Source organism: Bombina bombina, chromosome 6 (genome assembly GCF_027579735.1).
Source record: "Bombina bombina isolate aBomBom1 chromosome 6, aBomBom1.pri, whole genome shotgun sequence".
Lineage (NCBI taxonomy): Eukaryota > Metazoa > Chordata > Amphibia > Anura > Bombinatoridae > Bombina > Bombina bombina.
Window position 1 is genome coordinate 82,660,480 of NC_069504.1, and position 25,351 is coordinate 82,685,830.

General features: G+C 37.3%; 1 protein-coding gene across 1 annotated transcript in view; it reads left to right on the forward strand.

Annotated features, from left to right (window-relative positions):
- The window catches only part of ELAPOR2 (endosome-lysosome associated apoptosis and autophagy regulator family member 2), a 220,486-nt gene that overhangs the window by 121,638 nt on the left and 73,497 nt on the right, over window positions 1-25,351 (forward strand). Inside the window, exons 7-10 of the mRNA XM_053716505.1 lie at window positions 743-895; window positions 13,231-13,319; window positions 19,335-19,515; window positions 23,676-23,804. Of these exons, the coding sequence (XP_053572480.1) occupies window positions 743-895; window positions 13,231-13,319; window positions 19,335-19,515; window positions 23,676-23,804 (552 nt within the window). The remainder of the gene's footprint in view (window positions 1-742; window positions 896-13,230; window positions 13,320-19,334; window positions 19,516-23,675; window positions 23,805-25,351) is intronic.

A 25,351-nucleotide genomic window follows, 5' to 3' on the forward strand; every position in this document is an offset into this window, starting at 1 on the left:
TGTACAATGAGACATTATGTAAGAGGAGAGGAGTGCCCTGCCCTTGAGCACAATCAGTTGTAGATGCACAATCTAAAGATACTGTATAGATCTTACATAAAATATCACCTATTTGTGAGTTGTAATTAGTATTACATCATCAGGTGTTCTATTTGACTCTCTCTTATATATCAGCAGGCTGTTCATTAAAGGGACATTAAACACTAAATAAATGCTAGATAGAATGATGCATTCAAAGAAAAGATTAGTCTGAGAATAACATGTAGAAGTATTTTTTAAAGTTTCGTTTGCTGTTTAAATATTGACAAAATAAGTGTAAAGTTTTAGTGTCTATAAAACAATGGGAGCTGCCATGTTGTAACTTAGGTTACCTTCTCTGCTGTGGTCAATTAGAGACAGTTATAAATAGGTCACTAGAGTGTGCAGCCAATGGCTGAGTGGAATATAACTGTTTTCTGCCCTTCCATTTCTCTCAGCAACTGTAAAGCTCACAATTTCAGAATTTTAATTACAGGAAAAGGGGACAAAATAAATATTGAAAGTATATTGATGACTTTTTTTTATATAAATACAATTTATCATTTTATATTACCATCTTAAAGTGTTTAATGTCCCTTTAATGCAGTTAGATTTTTGTTTATGTAATTTATATAAATCCTGGATTCTATTTGTACATAGGTGTAGAATTCAGTAAATGTATTTGTTGACTATGCATCAGGCTAACTCCGGGTGTCCCTTCCAGGTGTTGCATATACATCGGAGTGCTTTCCCTGCAAACCTGGCACATACAGTGACGAACCTGGGTCCTCTATCTGCAAGATTTGCCCTAGAAATACATATTCTGGCAGAGGAGCCAAAGAGTGCATCAAGTGTGACCTAGAAAAACAGTATTCAGGTATTTTATGTCAATTTAGGTTTCAATTATGTTAGATAAATTAATTTAAATGCATTACTGATACTAAAGCTAAGACAGTTCTAAACATATAAAAGCCGCAAAATGAACAGGAAATGTGTGTACTAGCACAACTGATACAGAAGTATCCATTTCTCTCTGGTTGAATCTGTCCCTGTTGATTGACAGGGAAACATCTCTCCAAGTTATTTTTTTTAAATATATATATTTATATATATATAGGAATATCCATATTCCAAATAAAAAAAACATATTTTAAAATATGCTCTTTCTTTCATGTAATTAGCAAGAGTCCATGAGCTAGTGACGTATGGGATATACATTCCTACCAGGAGGGGCAAAGTTTCCCAAACCTCAAAATGCCTATAAATACACCCCTCACCACACCCACAAATCAGTTTTACAAACTTTGCCTCCTATGGAGGTGGTGAAGTAAGTTTGTGCTAGATTCTACGTTGATATGCGCTCCGCAGCAGGTTGGAGCCCGGTTTTCCTCTCAGCGTGCAGTGAATGTCAGAGAGATGTGAGGAGAGTATTGCCTATTTGAATTCAATGATCTCCTTCTACGGGGTCTATTTCATAGGTTCTCTGTTATCGGTCGTAGAGATTCATCTCTTACCTCCCTTTTCAGATCGACGATATACTCTTATATATACCATTACCTCTACTGATTCTCGTTTCAGTACTGGTTTGGCTTTCTACAACATGTAGATGAGTGTCCTGGGGTAAGTAAGTCTTATTTTCTGTGACACTCTAAGCTATGGTTGGGCACTTTTATATAAAGTTCTAAATATATGTATTCAAACATTTATTTGCCTTGACTCAGGATGTTCAACGTTCCTTATTTTCAGACAGTCAGTTTCATATTTGGGATAATGCATATGAATAAATCAATTTTTTTCTTACCTTAAAATTTGACTTTTTCCTGTGGGCTGTTAGGCTCGCGGGGGCTGAAAATGCTTCATTTTATTGCGTCATTCTTGGCGCAGACTTTTTTGGTGCAAATTTTTTTTTCTGTTTCCGGCGTCATACGTGTCGCCGGAAGTTGCGTCATTTTTTTGAAGTTTTTTGCGCCAAAAGTGTCGGCATTCCGGATGTGGCGTCATTTTTGGCGCCAAAAGCATTTAGGCGCCAAATAATGTGGGCGTCTTTTTTGGCGCTAAAAAATATGGGCGTCACTATTGTCTCCACATTATTTAAGTCTCATTATTTATTGCTTCTGGTTGCTAGAAGCTTGTTCACTGGCATTTTTTCCCATTCCTGAAACTGTCATTTAAGGAATTTGATCGTTTGTTTTATATGTTGTTTTTTCTATTACATATTGCAAGATGTCTCCGTTTGTCCCTGAGTCACAAGCCACTTCTGGAAAAATGCTTAACTGAGTTTCAGTTCTACCAAAGCTAAGTTCATTTATTTTAAATGTTATAAATGTTTATCTTTAGCTATGGTTTGTAATAAGTTATTATGATATACTTTTACATGCGGATTCCATTAGTATTTATGCTTTATACATTTCCATTCTTAAGTGCAAGAAATGTTTAGAAGATTTATAAGAAATATTTTTTCTGATTAAGGCTATGTCTGACTTCGTGCCTTCTAATATGATTTTTAGGTCTTTTTCACTTGTTTTTTAATTATTGAAGTTTCAAATGACCAACGACATACTGATTTATCCTTCTCTGATGATGTTTTTTTCTCTTTCAGAAATTCTCTTCATCAGATATTGACACTAACAAATCTACTTTTTTATATAATTTTTTTATTATTAAAGTACATTTGTTCTTTGTTGAAGAGATGTTGATTATTTTGGATATTAAGGTAACTAGTTCTTTAAGACTAGCTGACACTATTTCTGCCTTTTTATTCTTCTGTGATTTCAGAGGTTTTCTTTCCAATTCCCCATACTAGGGAATGGAATAGGCTGAGAATTTTCTTTTACTTTTAAACTATATTCTTTGTCAGCAGTTAAATTCAATTTGGAGGGTTCTCCAATTTATTGGAGCTATCTCTACTCCTACTAATTATGCTATTGTTTTTTATAGCAAAATAGTATTTATTTTCCTTTATATAGTTGTATCTTATTTTTGGAAAATTATTTAGTTTCAGGTACTTTTCTTGGTCCTGTGATATTGCAATTGCTTCATTTTTTCTGTTTACTTTAAGATCAAGTATCAGATCATGATTTATTTTAGCATTGTTAAGGGACAACATTTACTAGACTAGGTGCCGTTGCATTTGTCTTGTTTTGCATTTTGCAAGTCCTCTGTTTTGACTGGTCCTTTAAACTGGACTATCATGCTAATGATTTCATTTGTGTCTTCATTTTATTGAATATATTCGCAAATGAGGGTTAATCTATGTCTTTAGCTATTTTAGCTAGAAGAATTCTGTGATTTAAAAAAAAAAAAAAAAAGAAAAAAAGAAAATCCATATTTCTTTTGTTCTAAGATAATCAATTATAATTGGATTCAATTCTTAACTGTTACTATGGGCTTCAAGATTGAGTTCTAAGACTAAAACTTTAAGCTTATACTAGTTTGGTTGTTCTTATTAAGGAACAAATCCTGAGTTCTTTCCCAAGTAACATGTTTTTAATTGGGGTTCGAAATTAGCTCCCTAATGTTGCGATGCACGTGCCGTATTCCAGCTTGGTTGGTAAGGGGCAGGTTAAGACTTCTTTGAAATTTATTTGGTTCTATTTTGTCCAAATTTCTTTGATTTTATTCCAGTAACGCTAACACTTTCTTTCAGTGTATTTCTGTCCTATATATTTTGGATACTGTTGAAGCATGGCTGGGTACCCATGGGGTTCAAGCGCTGCTCAGACCTGGAATCTTCTGGGGTTTTTATTCCAGTTCCTTTTCTAGGAACTGGGTTTTGTTGTTTTATTCAAACTATTCTGCCTTTTTGTGGTCATTGATAGCATTTTTTGTTTTCTTTAGATACAATAAATGCATATTCTTCATTTTTCTGTTTTCATTCAGATTATTTCCTGAGGATGCGGATTCTCATATGTTTCACTTGCTCTTCAGGACATAGTTAGAGGATCTTTTTTCAAAAGCTCTTGATTCCTCACGCAAGGGTCACCTTTTTTCAGGTTTCCAGATGGTTTATGTCACTATCTTTGTCTCTATCAGACAAGGGACAATTTGTATTGGGTTCCGTCTGTGGGTACCTTTAGTCTCTATTATTTCCTTCAGTTGCTATATATGCATAGAAGTTTTAACAGCATTGGATTCAATTCCCTTTGCTCATTTTCAATGGAAAGATCCTTTCCAGCTTTTTATGAGTGTTGTTTCTTCAAGAACATGGTTGGAGGATCAATTAACCAAAAAGTTTGTTGATTCCTCAGACAAGAGTAACCTTTTTTAGATTTCCGGATAGATTCAGTGTCCATGACTCTGTCTCTGTTGGACAGGGGACGTCTGAAATTGGTTTCAGCTTATCGAAACCTTCAGCCTCAATCATTCCCTTCGGTAGCCTTATGCATGGAAATTCTAGGTTCTTATGACTGCTGCATTGGACGTGTTCCCCTTTGCTCATTTTCACATGCGACCTCTTCAGCTCTGTATGCTGAACCAGTGGTGCCGGGATTATACAAAGATATCTCATTTAATATCTTTAAAACTGATTGTTCGACACCCTCTGACGTGGTACAGACCACCATCGTTTAGTTCAGGGGGCTTCTTTTTTTCTTTCAACCTGGACTGTGATCTCAACAGATGCAAGTCTGACAGGTTGGGGAGCTGTATGGGGGTTTCTGACAGCACAAGGGGTTTGGGAAATCTCAGGAGGTGAGATTACCAATCAATATTTTGGAACTCCGTGCAATTTTCAGAAGCTCTTCAGTCATGGCCTCTTCTAAAGAGAGAATCGTTCATTTGTTTTCAGACAGACAATGTCACAACTGTGGCATATATCAATCATCAAGGAGGGACTCTCAGTCCTCTGGCTATGAAAGAAGTATCTCGAATACTGGTATGGGCAGAATCCAGCTCCTGTCTAATCTCTGCAGTTCATATCCCAGGTATTGACAATAGGAAAGCGGATTATCTCAGTCGCCAAACGTTACATCCGGGCGAGTGGTCTCTTCACCCAGAGGTGTTTCTTCAGATTGTTCAATTGTGGGGACTTCCAGAAATAGATCTGATGGCTTCTCATCTAAACAAAAAACTTCCCAGGTATCTGTCCAGATCCAGGGATCCTCAGGCGGAAGCAGTGGATGCATTGTCACTTCCTTGGAAGTATCATCCTGCCTATATCTTTCCGCCTCTAGTTCTTCTTCCAAGAGTAATCTGCAAGATTCTGAAGGAATGCTCATTTTTTCTGCTGGTGGCTCCAGCATGGTCTCACAGGTTTTGGTATACGGATCTTGTCCGCATGGCTTCTTGCCAACCGTGGACTCTTCCGTTAAGACCAGACCTTCTGTCACAAGGTCCTTTTTTACCATCAGGATCTCAAATCCTTAAATTTAAAGGTATGGAGATTGAACGCTTGATTCTTAGTCAAAGAGGTTTCTCTGACTCTGTGATTAATACTATGTTACAGGCTTGTAGATCTGTATCTAGGAAGATATATTATCGAGTCTGGAAGACTTACATTTCTTGGTGTCTTTCTCATCATTTTTCCTGGCATTCTTTTAGAATTCCGAGAATTTTTCAGTTTCTTCAGGATGGTTTGGATAAAGGTTTGTCTGCAAGTTCCTTGAAAGGACAAATCTCTGCTCTTTCTGTTCTTTTTCACAGAAGGTTTGCTATTCTTCCTGATATTCATTGTTTTGTACAAGCTTTGGTTCGTATAAAACCTGTTATTAAGTCAATTTCTCCTCCTTGGAGTTTGAATTTGGTTCTGGGGGCTCTTCAAGCTCTTCCGTTTGAACCTATGCATTCACTGGACATTAAATTACTTTCTTGGAAAGTTTTGTTTTCTTTTGGCCATCTCTTCTGCTAGAAGAGTTTCTGAATTATCTGCTCTTTCATGTGAATCTCCTTTTCTGATTTTCCATCAGGATAAGGCGGTGTTGCGAACTTCTTTTAAATTTTTACCTAAGGTTGTGAATTCTAACAACATTAGTAGAGAAATTGTGGTTCCTTTATTATGTCCTAATCCTAAGAATTCTAAGGAGAGATCATTGCATTCTTTGGATGTAGTTAGAGCTTTGAAATATTATGTTGAAGCTACTAAGAATTTCCGAAAGACTTCTAGTCTATTTGTTATCTTTTCCGGTTCTAGGAAAGGTCAGAAGGCCTCTGCCATTTCTTTGGCATCTTGGTTGAAATCTTTAATTCATCATGCTTATGTCGAGTCGGGTAAATCTCCGCCTCAAAGGATTACAGCTCATTCTACTAGGTCAGTTTCTACTTCCTGGGCGTTTAGGAATGAAGCTTCGATTGATCAGATTTGCAAAGCAGCAACTTGGTCTTCTTTGCATACTTTTACTAAATTCTACCATTTTGATGTGTATTCTTCTTCTGAAGCAGTTTTTGGTAGAAAAATACTTCAGGCAGCTGTTTCAGTTTGATTCTTCTGCTTATAATTTCAGTTTTCTTCATTATAAGATTTAAACTTTATTTTGGGTGTGGATTATTTTTCAGCGGAATTGGCTGTCTTTATTTTATCCCTCCCTCTCTAGTGACTCCTGCGTGGAAGATCCACATCTTGGGTAGTCATTATCCCATACGTCACTAGCTCATGGACTCTTGCTAATTACATGAAAAAAAACATAATTTATGTAAGAACTTACCTGATAAATTCATTTCTTTCATATTCGCAAGAGTCCATGAGGCCCACCCTTTTCTTTCATGTAAATAGCAAGAGTCCATGAGCTAGTGACGTATGGGATATACATTCCTACCAGGAGGGGCAAAGTTTCCCAAACCTCAAAATGCCTATAAATACACTCCTCACCACACCCACAAATCAGTTTTACAAACTTTGCCTCCTATGGAGGTGGTGAAGTAAGTTTGTGCTAGATTCTACGTTGATATGCGCTCCGCAGCAGGTTGGAGCCCGGTTTTCCTCTCAGCGTGCAGTGAATGTCAGAGGGATGTGAGGAGAGTATTGCCTATTTGAATGCAGTGATCTCCTTCTACGGGGTCTATTTCATAGGTTCTCTGTTATCGGTCGTAGAGATTCATCTCTTACCTCCCTTTTCAGATCGACGATATACTCTTATATATACCATTTCCTCTACTGATTCTCGTTTCAGTACTGGTTTGGCTTTCTACTACATGTAGATGAGTGTCCTGGGGTAAGTAAGTCTTATTTTCTGTGACACTCTAAGCTATGGTTGGGCACTTTTATATAAAGTTCTAAATATATGTATTCAAACATTTATTTGCCTTGACTCAGGATGTTCAACGTTCCTTATTTCAGACAGTCAGTTTCATATTTGGGATAATGCATATGAATAAATCATTTTTTCTTACCTTAAAAAATTGACTTTTTCCTGTGGGCTGTTAGGCTCGCGGGGGCTGAAAATGCTTCATTTTATTGCGTCATTCTTGGCGCTGACTTTTTTGGCGCAATTTTTTTTTTCTGTTTCCGGCGTCATACGTGTCGCCAGAAGTTGCGTCATTTTTGACGTTCTTTTGCGCCAAAAGTGTCGGCGTTCCGGATGTGGCGTCATTTTTGGCGCCAAAAGCATTTAGGCGCCAAATAATGTGGGCGTCTTTTTTGGCGCTAAAAAAATATGGGCGTCACTATTGTCTCCACATTATTTAAGTCTCATTATTTTGTGCTTCTGGTTGCTAGAAGCTTATTCACTGGCATTTTTCCCATTCCTGAAACTGTCATTTAAGGAATTTGATCAATTTTGCTTTATATGTTGTTTTTTCTATTACATATTGCAAGATGTCCCACGTTGAAGCTGAGTCAGAAGATACTTCTGGAAAATCGCTGCCTGGTGCTGGAGCTACCAAAGCTAAGTGTATCTGCTGTAAACTTTTGGTATCTGTTCTTCCAGCTGTTGTTTGTACTGTTTGTCATGACAAACTTGCTAATGCAGATAATATTTCTTTTAGTACTGTTACATTACCTGTTGCTGTTCCGTCAACATCTAATATTCAGAGTGTTCCTGATAACATAAGAGATTTTGTTTCTAAGTCCATTAAGAAGGCTATGTCTGTTATTCCTCCTTCTAGTAAACGTAAAAAGTCTTTTAAAACTTCTCATTTTTCAGATGAATTTTTAAATGAACATCATCATTCTGATACTGATATTGGTTCTTCTGATTCAGAGGATTCTGTCTCAGAGGTTGATGCTGATAAATCTTCATATTTATTTAAAATGGAATTTATTTGTTCTTTACTTAAAGAAGTCCTAATTGCATTAGAAATTGAGGATTCTAGTCCTCTTGATACTAAATCTAAACGTTTAGATAAGGTTTTTAAATCTCCTGTAGTTATTCCAGAAGTTTTTCCTGTCCCTGGTGCTATTTCTGAAGTAATTTCCAGGGAATGGAATAATTTGGGTAATTCTTTTACTCCTTCTAAACGTTTTAAGCAATTATATCCTGTGCCATCTGACAGATTAGAATTTTGGGACAAAATCCCTAAGGTTGATGGGGCTGTCTCTACTCTTGCTAAGCGTACTACTATTCCTACGGCAGATGGTACTTCCTTTAAGGATCCTTTAGATAGGAAAATTGAATCCTTTCTAAGAAAAGCTTACTTGTGTTCAGGTAATCTTCTTAGACCTGCTATATCTTTAGCGGATGTTGCTGCAGCTTCAACTTTTTGGTTAGAAGCTTTAGCGCAACAAGTAACAGATCATAATTCTCATAGCATTATTATTCTTCTACAACATGCTAATAATTTTATTTGTGATGCCATCTTTGATATCATTAGAGTTGATGTCAGGTATATGTCTCTAGCTATTTTAGCTAGAAGAGCTTTATGGCTTAAAACTTGGAATGCTGATATGTCTTCTAAGTCTACTCTGCTTTCCCTTTCTTTCCAGGGTAATAAATTATTTGGTTCTCAGTTGGATTCTATTATCTCAACTGTTACTGGAGGGAAAGGAACTTTTTTACCACAGGATAAAAAATCTAAAGGTAAATTTAGGTCTAATAATCGTTTTCGTTCCTTTCGTCACAACAAGGAACAAAAGCCTGATCTTTCATCCTCAGGAGCGGTATCAGTTTGGAAACCATCTCCAGTCTGGAATAAATCCAAGCCTTTTAGAAAACCAAAGCCAGCTCCCAAGTCCACATGAAGGTGCGGCCCTCATTCCAGCTCAGCTGGTAGGGGGCAGATTATGTTTTTTCAAAGAAATTTGGTTCAATTCCGTTCACAATCTCTGGATTCAGAACATTGTTTCAGAAGGGTACATAATTGGCTTCAAGATAAGGCCTCCTGCAAAGAGATTTTTTCTTTCCCGTGTCCCAGTAAACCTAGCGAAGGCTCAAGCATTTCTGAAATGTGTTTCAGATCTAGAGTTGGCTGGAGTAATTATGCCAGTTCCAGTTCTGGAACAGGGGCTGGGGTTTTATTCAAATCTCTTCATTGTACCAAAGAAGGAGAATTCCTTCAGACCAGTTCTGGATCTAAAAATATTGAATCGTTATGTAAGGATACCAACATTCAAAATGGTAACTGTAAGGACTATCCTGCCTTTTGTTCAGCAAGAGCATTATATGTCCACAGTAGATTTACAGGATGCATATCTGCATATTCCGATTCATCCAGATCACTTTCAGTTTCTGAGATTCTCTTTCCTAGACAAGCATTACCAGTTTGTGGCTCTACCGTTTGGCCTAGCTACAGCTCCAAGAATTTGTACAAAGGTTCTCGGTGCCCTTCTGTCTGTAATCAGAGAACAGGGTATTGTGGTATTTCCTTATTTGGACGATATCTTGGTACTTGCTCAGTCTTCACATTTAGCAGAATCTCATATGAATCGACTTGTGTTGTTTCTTCAAGATCATGGTTGGAGGATCAATTTACCAAAAAGTTCATTGATTCCTCAGACAAGGGTAACCTTTTTAGGTTTCCAGATAGATTCAGATTCAAGAGACGTCTAAAATTGATATCAGCTTGTCGAAACCTTCAGTCACAATCATTCCCTTCGTTAGCTTTATGCATGGAAATTCTAGGTCTTATGACTGCAGCATCGGACGCGATCCCCTTTGCTCGTTTTCACATGCGACCTCTTCAGCTCTGTATCCTGAACCAGTGGTGCAGGGATTACACAAAGATATCTCAATTAATATCTTTAACACCGATTGTACGACACTCTCTGATGTGGTGGACAGATCACCATCGTTTAATTCAGGGGGCTTCTTTTGTTCTTCCGACCTGGACTGTAATTTCAACAGATGCAAGTCTGACAGGTTGGGGAGCTGTTTGGGGGTCTCTGACAGCACAAGGGGTTTGGGAATCTCAGGAGGTGAGATTACCGATCAATATTTTGGAACTCCGTGCAATTTTCAGAGCTCTTCAGTCATGGCCTCTTCTAAAGAGAGAATCGTTCATTTGTTTTCAGACAGACAATGTCACAACTGTGGCATACATCAATCATCAAGGAGGGACTCACAGTCCTCTGGCTATGAAGGAAGTATCTCGAATTCTGGTATGGGCGGAATCCAGCTCCTGTCTAGTTTCTGCGGTTCATATCCCAGGTATAGACAATTGGGAAGCAGATTATCTCAGCCGCCAAACGTTACATCCAGGCGAATGGTCTCTTCACCCAGAGGTATTTCTTCAGATTGTTCAAATGTGGGGACTTCCAGAAATAGATCTGATGGCCTCTCATCAAAACAAGAAACTTCCCAAGTATCTGTCCAGATCCAGGGATCCTCAAGCGGAAGCAGTGGATGCATTGTCACTTCCTTGGAAGTATCATCCTGCCTATATCTTTCCGCCTCTAGTTCTTCTTCCAAGAGTAATCTCCAAGATTCTGAAGGAATGCTCGTTTGTTCTGCTGGTAGCTCCAGCATGGCCTCACAGGTTTTGGTATGCGGATCTTGTCCGGATGGCCTCTTGCCAACCGTGGACTCTTCCGTTAAGACCAGACCTTTTGTCGCAAGGTCCTTTTTTCCATCAGGATCTCAAATCCTTAAATTTAAAGGTATGGAGATTGAACGCTTGATTCTTAGTCAAAGAGGTTTCTCTGACTCTGTGATTAATACTATGTTACAGGCTCGTAAATCTGTATCTAGGGAAGACTTATATTTCTTGGTGTCTTTCTCATCATTTTTCCTGGCATTCTTTTAGAATTCCGAGAATTTTACAGTTTCTTCAGGATGGTTTGGATAAAGGTTTGTCTGCAAGTTCCTTGAAAGGACAAATCTCTGCTCTTTCTGTTCTTTTTCACAGAAAGATTGCTAATCTTCCTGATATTCATTGTTTTGTACAAGCTTTGGTTCGTATAAAACCTGTTATTAAGTCAATTTCTCCTCCTTGGAGTTTGAATTTGGTTCTGGGGGCTCTTCAAGCTCCTCCGTTTGAACCTATGCATTCGTTGGACATCAAATTACTTTCTTGGAAAGTTTTGTTCCTTTTGGCCATCTCTTCTGCCAGACGAGTTTCTGAATTATCTACTCTTTCTTGTGAGTCTCCTTTTCTGATTTTTCATCAGGATAAGGCGGTGTTGCGAACTTTTAAATTTTTACCTAAGGTTGTGAATTCTAACAACATTAGTAGAGAAGTTGTGGTTCCTTCATTGTGTCCTAATCCTAAGAATTCTAAGGAGAGATCATTGCATTCTTTGGATGTAGTTAGAGCTTTGAAATATTATGTTGAAGCTACTAAGAATTTCCGAAAGACTTCTAGTCTATTTGTTATCTTTTCCGGTTCTAGGAAAGGTCAGAAGGCCTCTGCCATTTCTTTGGCATCTTGGTTGAAATCTTTAATTCATCATGCTTATGTCGAGTCGGGTAAAACTCCGCCTCAAAGGATTACAGCTCATTCTACTAGGTCAGTTTCTACTTCCTGGGCGTTTAGGAATGAAGCTTCGCTTGATCAGATTTGCAAAGCAGCAACTTGGTCTTCTTTGCATACTTTTACTAAATTCTACCATTTTGATGTGTTTTCTTCTTCTGAAGCTGTTTTTGGTAGAAAAGTACTTCAGGCAGCTGTTTCAGTTTGAATCTTCTGCTTATAATTTCAGTTTTTTTCATTTAAACTTTATTTTGGGTGTGGATTATTTTTCAGCGGAATTGGCTGTCTTTATTTTATCCCTCCCTCTCTAGTGACTCTTGCGTGTAAAGATCCACATCTTGGGTAGTCATTATCCCATACGTCACTAGCTCATGGACTCTTGCTAATTACATGAAAGAAAACATAATTTATGTAAGAACTTACCTGATAAATTCATTTCTTTCATATTAGCAAGAGTCCATGAGGCCCACCCTTTTTTGTGGTGGTTATGATTTTTTTGTATATATACAATTATTCCAATTCCTTATTTTTTATGCTTTCGCACTTTTTTCTTATCACCCCACTTCTTGGCTATTCGTTAAACTGATTTGTGGGTGTGGTGAGGGGTGTATTTATAGGCATTTTGAAGTTTGGGAAACTTTGCCCCTCCTGGTGGGAATGTATATCCCATTCGTCACTAGCTCATGGACTCTTGCTAATATGAAAGAAATTAATTTATCAGGTAAGTTCTTACATAAATTATGTTTTTTTGTGGTGGTTATGATTTTTTTGTATAAAGCACAATTATTCCAATTCCTTGTTTTTTATGCTTTCGCACTTTTGTCTTATCACCCCACTTCTTGGCTATTCGTTAAACTGATTTGTGGGTGTGGTGAGGGGTGTATTTATAGGCATTTTGAGGTTTGGGAAACTTTGCCCCTCCTGGTAGGAATGTATATCCCATATGTCACTAGCTCATGGACTCTTGCTAATATGAAAGAAATGAATTTATCAGGTAAGTTCTTACATAAATTATGTTTTTTTAAGAAATCCTATCTCAGTTTTGTTTAGTAATCTGCTTTTTAGTAGAATTCATCTTTTGTTATTTAAAGAGACCAAATAACTTCCAAACATGGTGATCAAAATCTAATTTCTGGAACATATATAGGGGTCAATTTATTATAGTGCGAGCGGACATGATACGATGTAGCGTATCATGTCCGCTGCACATTGATAAATGCATTTTATCATTGCACCAGCAGTTCTTGTAAACTCTTGTAAAATCTTGCAGATTTGCGGCCAATCGCCCGCTAGCAGGGGGTGTCAATCAACCCGATCATATTCAGGCCTTGATAAATTGACCCCATAGTTACTGTTTGTATGTTCTGCTATGAAGAACAAATAGTTGTTTCATAGGTTTAGTGCTGTGTCTTTATGCTATTTATTTTGTCTTTTCAGATGAAGGATCTGACAGATGCAATGACCGCTTACCTTGCACGAGCAAGGATTTCTTCCAAATACACACGCCATGCGATAGTGAAGGAAAGGTAACTTGTTACTGAATTTTGAAATGAGAATGTTGCTTACAAGTAACATGGTAACATAGTAACAGGTCCATACAAATCTTTGGGGAATGTAAGGTAGCAAAGTCTCCTGTAATGGAGTTAAGGGCCTGAGCATGACAGGGTAGTGAAAATCCCAGTGTAGTGTAAGTAGCAACAATGTTGCAAAGTTAGGGGAGGTCCCAGTCTTACCAGGTTATAAGGAAGGTTCTGGAATATTCCTGCCTCTTCTGCCTGGGATTTTCAAGGAGAAAGTTTCCCACCCTCCCAACCCCTGTGTTTATGGTTATATTATAACGAGTAGTGGCGTCATTCAGGCATATGGCTTCCTTATGGTTGCTGGCTCTTTAGCAGGTCTAAGGCGGGGATAGGGTTAGTTGGCCTAATCAACGTAAGCCCTTAGCGGTAACTTTAGCCGCTTCCTGGAGGTTATTGCTGCAAGGCTTTGTTCCACCAGTGCTTTATAGGTTGAAGCAGAGGCAAAATTGTATCTCCTAGTGGAGGGAGGTCGTGGCCTTAAACATCTCAGGGCAGAGTCTGTAGGGGTGACAGTTGGGCTAATGGGCGGGGGAGATGCCCTCAGGTCGTGACCTGGGGCCCCCTGCCCCGCGGGTCTGCTGGCTGAAGATCCCTTAGGACGTCTGCGCCTCCTAGAAGGAATTGGGTGGAGCCACATTTTGCGGCCCCCCTTGGCGAATTTTTCCAATTCCATAACATCTGGGCCACGACCTCTAGTCATATGGAGCTGTTATATTAGTATTAGGCCTCGAATGCCGCCACAGGTCAAAAGTTCAGTTACGACTTCTGTTGAAGTCAAGTTATTTATTTAAGGTTAAATAAATGTGACCATTTCACATGGTCTTAAAACCCAGCTCTCTGTTGTCTGTATCTTTGTTATTAGTTCAAGTAGTGTTAAGTAGGTAAGTTTCTTTTTAGGGGGTTGTAACGATCAAAAGTTCAGCATCAGCCCTTAGTTTACAATAAAAGCTCCAGTTGAACTTAAATTAATCACATTAAAAAGGTGACCCATTTAACACAAGCAATATTATCCCTGAATTCTGTTTCTAGCCAGAAATGTATCTAAACCATTTTTAAATATAGCTAAGTTATTGGCATTTACTACCTCCTTGGGTAATGAGTTCTAGAATTTGATTGCTCTTACATTGAAAAAAATCTACATTGCCGGGGATTAAGTCTCCTTTCCTCCAACCCTAAATTGTGACCTCTTGTCACACACTATTTTCTTGGAATAAAAAGAGCTTCCGCCATCTCTGTATATGGGCCTTGAATATATTTATATAAAGTAATCATGTCACCTGTCAAGCGTCTTTTATCTAGAGAAAACAGGCCCAGTTTGGCTAACCTCTCTTTATAGCCTAAATTCTCCATTCCCCTTATTAGCTTTGTGGACCTTCTCTGAACTTTTTCTGCAATGTCTTTTTTGAGATTGGTCCCCAGAACTGCACTCCATACTCAAGGTGAGGTCTTATGAGGGATTTGTAGAGTGACAAAATTATGATTTCCTCCGTTGCAGCAATGTCTCTTTTAATACATGCTAGTATCTTATTAGCCTTAGAAGCCACTACCCTGCATTGTGCACCCATCTTTAGCTTGTTATCTAAAAGTACTTCTAAATCCCTTTCCTCATTTCTTTCATGTAATTGGCAAGAGTCCATGAGCTAGTGACGTATGGGATATACAATCCTACCAGGAGGGGCAAAGTTTCCCAAACCTCAAAATGCCTATAAATACACCCCTCACCACACCCACAATTCAGTTTTACAAACTTTGCCTCCCTATGGAGGTGGTGAAGTAAGTTTGTGCTTGATTTTCTTCTGTGATATGCGCTTCTCAGCATTTTGAAGCCTGATTCCTCTCAGAGTACAGTGATTGTCAGAGAGATGTGAAGAGAGTATTGCCTATTGATTTTATGGTTTTCCTCTTGGGAAATCTTTTCAAATTGTTCTCTGTTATCTGTATAGAGATTCATCTCCTACCTCCCTTTTCAAATCGACGATATACTCTCATATTCCATTACCTCTACTGTTACTATTTCAGTACTGGTTTGGCTATCTGCTATATGTGGATGGGTGTCTTTCGGTAAGTATGTTTTCATTACTTAAGACACTCTCAGCTATGGTTTGGCACTTTATGTTTTATTATAAATATATGTATTGTACTTATATTTGCCATGAGTCAGGTTTATGTATATTTCCGTTTGCAGACTATCAGTTTCAAAATCGGGGAAAAACATTTTTAGGAAGTTATTTTTTCTTACCTGGGGTATAGTCTTTATTTCTTTAAATTTACTATTTTTATTTAAGTTTAGCAGGCAAAATTGGCTCGCGAGGTTGCAAAATGCTGATATTTATTGTGTCATTCTTGGTGCGATAATTTTTTTGCCACGAAGGTACGTTCGGTTTCGTAATTACCGGCGTCTTCGTTGACGCTAGGTTTCCTTGCACAAGGTTGCGTCAACCATGACGCAAGTTGGGTCATTTCCGGATGTTGTTAGTGCCAAAAAATGTAATTTTGCGTTGTGCGTCATACTTGGCGACAAATAATTTAATTATTTTAACCTCACTTCCTTTATGCCTCTTGCTTTTTTTTCTATGCTCAGAGGGCTATCCTTTTTGCATTTTTTTCCATTCCTGAAACTGCCATATAAGGAAATTGATAATTTTGCTTTATATGTTGTTTTTTTCTCTAACATTTACAAGATGTCTCAATCTGATCCTGTCTCAGAAACCACTGTTGGAACCCTGCTGCCTGATAACAGTTCAACCAAAGATAAGTGTATCTGTTGTAAGTTAGTGGAGATTATATCTCCAGCTGTGGTATGTAACAGTTGTACTGATAAACTTTTACATACAGAGAGTGTATCCATCAGTACTAGTACAATGCCTGTTGTTCCTACAACATCTAATGTACATGATATCCCTGTGAATATAAAAGATTTTATTGCAATTTAGAAGACTTTGTCTGCTATTTCCCCTTCAAATAAACGTAAAAGGTCTTTTAAAACTTCTCAAGAAGTTGATGAAATTTCAAATGACTGAGAACATACTGTATTATCCTCCTCTGATGAGGATCTATCTGATTCAGAAGATACTACCTCAGATATTGACACTAACAAATCTACTTTTCTCTTTAAGATGGAGTATAATCGTTCCTTGTTAAAGAGGTGTTGATTACTTTGGATATTGAGGAAACTAGTCCTCTTGATACTTAAACTAGTAAATGTTTAATTTCTGTTTATAAACCTTCTGTGGTTACTCCAGAGGTTTTTTCCAGTTCCTGATGTTGTTTCTGATATGATTTCAAAGGAATGGAATAGGCCTGGTACTTCTTTTTCCTTCTTCTAGGTTTTAAAAGTTGTAGCCTTTGCCAACAGTTAAATTGGAGTTTTGGAAAAAATCCCCAAAGTTGATAGGGCTATTTCTGCTCTTACCTAACGTGCTACTATCCCTATGGAAGATAGTACTTCCTTTAAGGATCCTTTAGATAGGAAACTTGATTCTTATCTAAGGAAACTTATTTATATTATGGCTATCTTCTCAGGCCTGCCATTTCTATGGCTGATGTTGTAGCTGCATCAACTTTTTGGTTGGAAAGCTTAGCACAACAGGAAACAGATCCTGATTGTCTAGCATTGTTCACTTGCTTCAACATGCTAGTCATTTTATCTGTGATAACATTTTTTTATATCATCAAAATTGATGTTAGGGCTTTGTGGCTCAGATATTTGATTACTATCTCTTTCTTTCCAAGGTAACAATTTATTTGGTCCAAGCTGTTTAAGAAACCAAATCCAGTCCCCAAGTCTGCATGAAGGTGCAGGCTTCATTCCAGCTCAGCTGGTGAGGGCAGATTAAACTTTTTTCCAAAACGTTTCGGCAGATTTTGTCCAAAATCTATGGATTCAGAGTTTTGTCTCTCAAGGGTATTTAATTGGATTCAGAGTAAGACCTCTTGTAAGAAGATTCTTTCTCTCACGTGTCCCAACAAATCCAGTGAAGGTTCAGGTTTTTCTGAAGTGTGTTTCAGATCTAGAGTTTCAGGGGTAATAAAACCAGTTCCATTAAGGAACAGGGTTTGGGGTTTTATTAAAATCTATTCATTGTCCCAAAGAAAGAATTCATTCAAGCCAGTTCTGGATCTGAAAATTTTGAATCTCACACAAATCAAACGTATTCTTTTGGGTGTGGATTTAATTTTTTTCAGCAGAAAATGGCTGTTTTTATTTTTATCCCTCCCTCTCTAGTGACTCTTCTGTGGAGTTCCACATCTTGGGTATTACTATCCCATACGTCACTAGCTCATGGACTCTTGCCAATTACATGAAAGAAAACATAATTTATGTAAGAACTTACCTGATAAATTAATTTCTTTCATATTGGCGAAAGTCCATGAGACCCACCCTTTTTATGGTGGTTATGATTTTTTGTATAAAGCACAATTATATTTCCAGTTCCTTTTTATGAGGCTTTCTACTCCTTTTTCTATCACCCCACTACTTGGCTATTCGTTAAACTGAATTGTGGGTGTGGTGAGGGGTGTATTTATAGGCATTTTGAGGTTTGGGAAACTTTGCCCCTCCTGGTAGGATTGTATATCCCATACGTCACTAGCTCATGGACTCTTGCAAATATGAAAGAAATTAACTCTTACATAAATTATGTTTTTTGCTAATTCTAGTCCCTTTTAAATAGTAGGTTGCCTAGTTATTTTTACTTCCAAAATGTATAATCTTAAATTTTCCAGTATTAAATCCATTTACGTGCACATTCTTCTAATTTTTATTAATTGCCTTGTGAAGCAATTTCATCTTTCACTGACCTAATGACCTTACACAACTTTGTATCATCTGCAAAAATAGAGATGTTACTATTTAATCCTTGCTTCAAGTCATTAATAAAAATATTTAAAAGAACAGGGCCCAGTATTGATCCCTGGGGTACACCACTGATTACCTTTTGTCCAAGTAAAGCACTTCCATAATGGGAGCCTCGTTCTGATGCTGTCTTACACGGCAGAGAACCTAGCACAGTGAAGGGGGTATGTCGTGCAGCAATGAGCAGCAAAGTGTAAATATATATGTATATGAATATATATTACAGGAAACACAGTCCCTATAGACCTCAACGTAAAGGCACTTTTCAGTGCCATTTTTTTTTACACCCTACATCACCTCACTTCCAGCCCTAAAAACTGCTTCATGCAGTTATTTTATTTATTTATGTTTTAAAACTAACCCTAAATTAAATTTGGGCGCAATTGGGGGACATTTTGAAAATTAACCAGAGATCTGATCTCTGGTTAATTTTTGGAGGCTAATTGCCGTTAGCATTAACCAGCCACTGATAATGGCTGGTTATAAATCGTGTGCCCGTAAACGGGCAAATTTGTAATCTAGCCATAAGTATTTTGAGTATTTTGTTACAACTTAGCCACCTTTTAGTTTGCGAGAGAAAACAGTGAGATAGGTAGGGTGGGAATATTTATATATACAGTGCCCTCCACTAATATTGGCACCCTTGGTAAATATGAGCAAAGAAGGTTATGAAAAATTGTCTTTATTGTTTAACCTTTTAAAAAAATGCGCAAAAATACTCTGCTCTCATGGATATCAAACATTTGCAAACACAACACAGAGGAATGAGGCAGCAGCACAGTGGATTGATCTACCCACTTCCTCCCTAGTACCTCTGCTCTCCAGGGTGTGGCCCACTGGGAGTTGTAGTTTTACAGATGCGGCCTAGGAGAATTTATGAAGATGTATTTAGAGCCCTACCCTGAGTGCCTCTGGCGCCCCAGACAGCTGCCCGGTTTGCCTGCCTCTAAAAACGTGCCTGCTTACAGGAGTCATTGTCTGAAGAAGAAGCATGCAAGGTCTTGATAGCTTATGGACCTAACATCAGAATTAATGATAGGTCATAAAAATTATACAAATGGTGAATAATCTTATAACTAAAAATAATTGTTTTGTTTTTCTTTTAGACTCAGATCATGTATAAATGGATAGAACCAAAGATATGCAAAGAGGATCTTCCCAAGTCAATGAAGCTTCCTCAGTCTGGGAAGAAAGAAGAATGTCCTCCATGTAACCCAGGATTTTACAGTAATGGGACTTTAGCCTGCTCACCTTGCCCTCCAGGAACTTTCTCTGATGGAATGCAGGGTAAGGCTGGGGTTTATTGGATAGGGAAATATATTTATTCATACCTTTCAACATGGGTCTTTATTGAGCACAGCATCTCTATTGTCTATTTTAGTCTTCCATGCTGTTTGCTTTTTACTAATGGAACTCTGCTCTAATAACCAATACACAAAAATCGAACAGCACCAATATTTGTAAAAAAAAAAGCCTAAAAAGTAGCCATTTTCAATGGGTTGTTACCCTCAATAAAGACACTTTTTTTTGCATTTTACTAATAGTGGCAGTGTGACATTATTTTGTCTTGCTTGATTGCAAAAAGACCAAGGCTGGTACGTTCAGTGGCCTCTCCCCCAAATCCCACTCTGTGCTCTGCCTCAATGTCATACCAGGGTCTTCCACAACTACCACACAAAGTTCTCAAATCTGAGCAGTGTTTTCCTCTTAGCTGCCAGTAATACAGAGAACAATCATTTACCTACTTTGCGCTATCTACACTCATAGGTCAGTTGTTTACCCACTTTTAGTTACCAATACTATACACAGAGCAATGATCGAACCCCTCTAACCCATGTACCAGTGATTTTACTTAAAGGAACAGTCAACTCAAAATGTTTTATTGTTTTAAAAGATAGATAATCCCACAGAAAACATGGTGAGGTAGCTCAGTTGGTAAATACCCTGACTATAAAAAAACCTGTGTAAAAGATCCAAGGTCACAGGTTCAAATCCCAGCAGGGCTGACTCAGCCCTTCATCCTTATGAGTTCGATAAAATGAGTACCATTAAATTGGGTAATAATTACAACTATTACTATTCAGCTGCCGATTTGGTTAATTCTGCGAGTCCCACTGGCAGAAATGCGCTATATAAATACTAGTTGTTATTATTATAATATACTTATTACCTTGTTTCTAAACATCTTCTGACAATGTTGGTTGTGCAAGGCTGGGGCATGGGTAATAAAGGTGTTATCTATATTTTTAAACATTAACAATATTTGTGTTGACTGTCCTTTTAACCCTTAGCTGCCAGTAAAACACACAGGTCTGTAATGTTCTCCTTTTATTGTCATTAAAGGGACATGAAACCCAAAAATGTTCTTTCATGATTTAGGTAGAACATACAATTTTAAACAATTTTCCAGTTTACTTCTGTTATCAAATTTGCTTCATTCTTTTGGTATCATTTGTTGAAGGAGCAGCATTGCACTACTGGTTTGTAACTGAACACATGGGTTAGCCAATGACAATCGGTATATATATGCAGCCACCAATCAGCAGCTAGAACCTAGGTTCTTTGCTGCTCCTGAGCTTTTCTAGATAAACCTTTCAGCAAATGAAAACAAGAGAAGGAAACAAATTAAATAATAGAAGTAAATTGGAAAGTTGTTTAAAATTGCATGCTCTTTCTGAACCATAAAGACAAAATTTGGGTTTCATGTTCCTTTAACACACACGGAACAATTATTTAATTCCTTTGTGCCAGTAATACACACACAAATGATCCTACACCCTTATCTGCTAGTAACATGTATAGAGCATATAATATATTTAAAGGGACAGTCTACAGCAGAATTGTTGTTGAAAAAGAAAGATAATCCCTTTATTACCCATTCACCAGTTTTGCATAAGCAACACACTTATATTAATACACTTTTTACCTCTGTGATTACCTTGTATCTAAGCCTCTTCAGACTGTCCCCTTCTTTCAGTTCTTTTAAAAGCCTTGTATTTTAGCCAATCAGTGCTGACTCCTAAGTAACTCCACGTGCGTGAGCTCAATGTTATCTCTAGTGGTGATAAAATGTTAAAATGCATTCAGATAAGAGGCGGCCTTCAAGGTCTAATAAATTAGCATATGAGCCTACCTAGGTTTAGCTTTTAACTAAGAATACCAAGTGAACAAAGCAAAATTGTGATAAAAGTAAATTGGAAAGTTGTTTAAAATGACATTCCCTATCTGAGTCATGAAAGTTTATTTCGGACTAGACTGTCCCTTTAATGCTTTTTGTGCCAGTTACTAATATAGATTAGTCATTGTACCTCCTTAGCTGTCAGTATCATATGCAGAACAGGATTTAACCCCTTTTATACCAGTAACCAAGTCTGGTTCTCCAGTTTTTAAGGTTGTGCTCACATTGTGGTGAGGAGGGACAAAATAACCACTCCTTGCCTCTGTTATTTCGTGCCCAGTCATGTCCCTGGGCTACCTAGCCACACCACCAAGTGCCCTTGCAAAACCCAATTTCGCTCATGGAACTTTGTGACTCCACCCAGACGACCTACGCTAACTCCCCCACTGAACACTCATAACTCTGCCTATTCAAGATAAGTTTGCCCCCACTAATCAGTTTCTACAACTGCCACTTCCAGTAGCCCATGCAGAATAGTACTTTTATCCTGTTAGCTGCCAGTAAAACATATAGAATCATGATTTAACCCCTTAATGCCAGTAACCAACACACTAAGATCGGTGAAAATCCAGCTCAGAAAAAAAAACAGCTCTTATTTCATGTTCCGTGAAAGGGACATTTTTGGCTATTAATCTCGTCACCTACAGGAGAGCCTTGAGCATGTGTTTCTGCCTCGTGCACATGCACAAAAAGTGCGATTTCCAGTCAGGCTGGGCAGGCAGGGTTGGTGGTCTGTTTAATGTTGGCTTAAATTATTTGTAGTTTGTCTCCTTATGACATCTCCTGTACTAGTAATTGGTAAAAAAAAAAATAATAATAATAAAAAAAAGACAATTTATATACACAGAGTTCTGAATAAATTGGATACTAAAGCAATGAATCCTTGTTCAGCAAAAATATAGTAACTATTAAAGGGATATGAAATGAAATGGAAAAAAAAAACCGCTCCAATTTATTTTCAAATATGCTTTTTTCCCATGATATTCTTTGTTGAAGAGATGCCTAGGAAGGTGTCTGGAACACTATATAGCACGAAATAGTGCTGCCATATAGTGCTCTTGCATATGGATAACATAGTGCTCTAAAAATGGGCAGGCTCCTGGGTATTCGTCCCTACTTTTCAACAAAAGATACCTATAAAACAAAGAAAATTTGCTAAAAGAAGTAAATTAGAAAGTTATTTAAAATCCCATGCTCTTTTCTGAATAATGAAGTTTTTTTGGGGTTTCATATCCCTTTAAAAATGATGTACTAAATGTCTAGGTTGGTTAGAGAAAGCATACATGTCTTAACTTGTATATACACCTTAGATATTTGCAGCCTCCTACTACAATATATAAAATGTCACCTAGCTAATAATATGCACATCTATAAAGGAAATTATCTAGATTCTTACTCTGAATATTTAAATACTTAGGGTGAGATTTACACTTTTGGTGTTATTTATAAAGGATATAGCAGGTCTGGCTGTAAATTAGAACTGCCAGAACCAGGGCTGAAGTATATGCAATAGGCAGCTGTCTAGGGGTATCACAAAATAGGGCACCTTTAAGGGTGGTCACAATATAGATTTATAGTTATTACTTTGCTTTGAATGTGTTTTTTTTCTGAAGATAGTTTGATATCCTCATCACATGAATTCTTTTTCTTGTGGTTGCTGATGTTAGCATGAAAAAGAGAGTTGTCCTCTAATTAACCTTCACCTGAGTCGTCAAAAGGAAATATAAATCTAGCACTAACCATCTTTAATTAAAGGGACAGTATAGTCAAAATGAAACTATCATGATTCAGATAGAGCATGCAATTTTAAACAACTTTCCAATGTACGTCTATTATCAATTTTGTTTATTTCTCGTATCCTTTGTTAAAGTGTATCCTAGGTGAACTCAGGAGCGTGCACGTCTCCTTAGCCATCTGGCAACAATATGTGCAAGAATGTTTAAAACAATGTTATACATATTTGCAAACTCTGCTGCCATATAATGTCTGTAGCATTCTATGGCAGCTATGTTATAACATTCCTATAAACATTGTTTGCAAACACTGCAACCAGAAGGCTACAGACACATGCACGCTCATGAGCTCACCTAGGTTTACTCTTTAACAAAAGATACCAAGAGAATTCAGCAAAATTAATAACAGAACTGAATTAGAAAGTTGTTTAAAATGTCATGCTCTATCCAATCTATTTAAGTTTAATTTTGACTTTACGTTCTCTTTAAATAATAATCTTGCACATTATGTCATGCATTGTCATTTCTCTCCGCAGAATGCAAGAAGTGCCCTGCGGGTACGGAACCCGTCCTTGGCTATGAATATAAATGGTGGAATATCCTTCCTTCCAATATGAAGACGTCCTGCTTCAATGTAGGAAATTCCAAATGCGATGGAATGAATGGTAAGAATTAAATTAGCACAATATCCATAAGTATGCATCAAGTTTTCTCAATTGTATTTGTCATTTGCAACAACCAATGACTAATCTGCTCATCATTTATCAATGTATTCGGGTTTTATTGACATTTTATATTTGTGGTTATCATGCATTTTCATTAAAGGGACACAAGCATTAGCTCCCACTTACTTGGCATTGTTTTTTTAGTTATTCATATATTTCTCATATCAAAAACCCATCACGAAGTATCAGATGGCAACAAGACCAATGCTACCATGTAAGACGTTTTTAAAGTAAAGTGAATCTCCCATCTGCTTCCTTTTTAAATTTCCCATGAAGAGAGATCCCAGAAATGATTAGAAAAACAATGTGCCGGTTACCTTCAAAGCCTCCAAAATGTGTGACATTAAAAGGAAATGAGAATTCTGAATTATGTGTTTAATGCATTACTGTGATTCATTGAAAATTATAAAAAACTGTCTGTATAAAAAAGAATGCTTTGTTTTGTTAATTTAAATACAAGTTTATCTGCACTACTGAGCTGGTCCCCTGCTCCTGCATTTAAAAAAAAAAAAAAAAGAGAAGGCTGGGAATGATACAGTTAATCAGAGGCTATACCACTTAAGCCATTAAAATGAATGGGAGAGTGTTGCAGGCTGCTAATTGCAATAAATGATTGACTAATATTGAAGTGTTACTGAGCATGTGCTTTGGGCTTCAGCATCTATCCACTGTAACAGGGAGCAACCTGCAGCATGAAAAATTTAAAGGCACAGTCAACACCAAAATAGTTATTGTTTAAAAAGATAGATAACACCTTTACTACCCATTCCCCAGCTTTGCACAAACAAACATTGTTATATTAATATACTTTATAACCTTTAAACCTATAAATGTCTACCTGTTTCTAAGCCACTACAGACGGCCTCTTATCACATGCTTTTTTTATTTGCTTTTCACAACAGGGGGTGCTAGTTCATGTGAGCAATATAGATAACATTGTGTTCACACCCGTGGGTTGTGGCAGACACTGCACTAATTGACTAAAATGGAAGTCAATAGATAATAAATAAAATGTCATGTGATCAGGGGGCTGTCAGAAGATGCTTAGATACAAGGTAATCAGAGGTAAAAAGTTCATTACTATAACTGTGTTGGTTATGCAAAACTGGGGAATGAGTAATAAAGGGATTATCTATATTTTTAAACAATAAAATGTTAGACTTGACTGTCCCTTTAAAGCCTCACACAACATGGCCACTGGAATTTGTCTGAGTTTCCTGCCTAATAATCTGATTTTTTTTTTTAAGCAATTGTGATTGGTTATCAGTTTAACCAATTAGGATTGTGGTGAAAGAGATCACTTTCAAAATTGACAAGTTCTGTTCAGATGGATTTTTCATTATACTCAGTGGATTGGACAAGATGCATTAATCTTAGGGAATACCTTTAGAGCAAATTTAGCCATCATGCATTGGTTAAGTTTCTTTAGCAAAGCCTCAAATATATCCAGCTATTTGTTTTTTTTTGTCTAGCCACAAACATTCTGT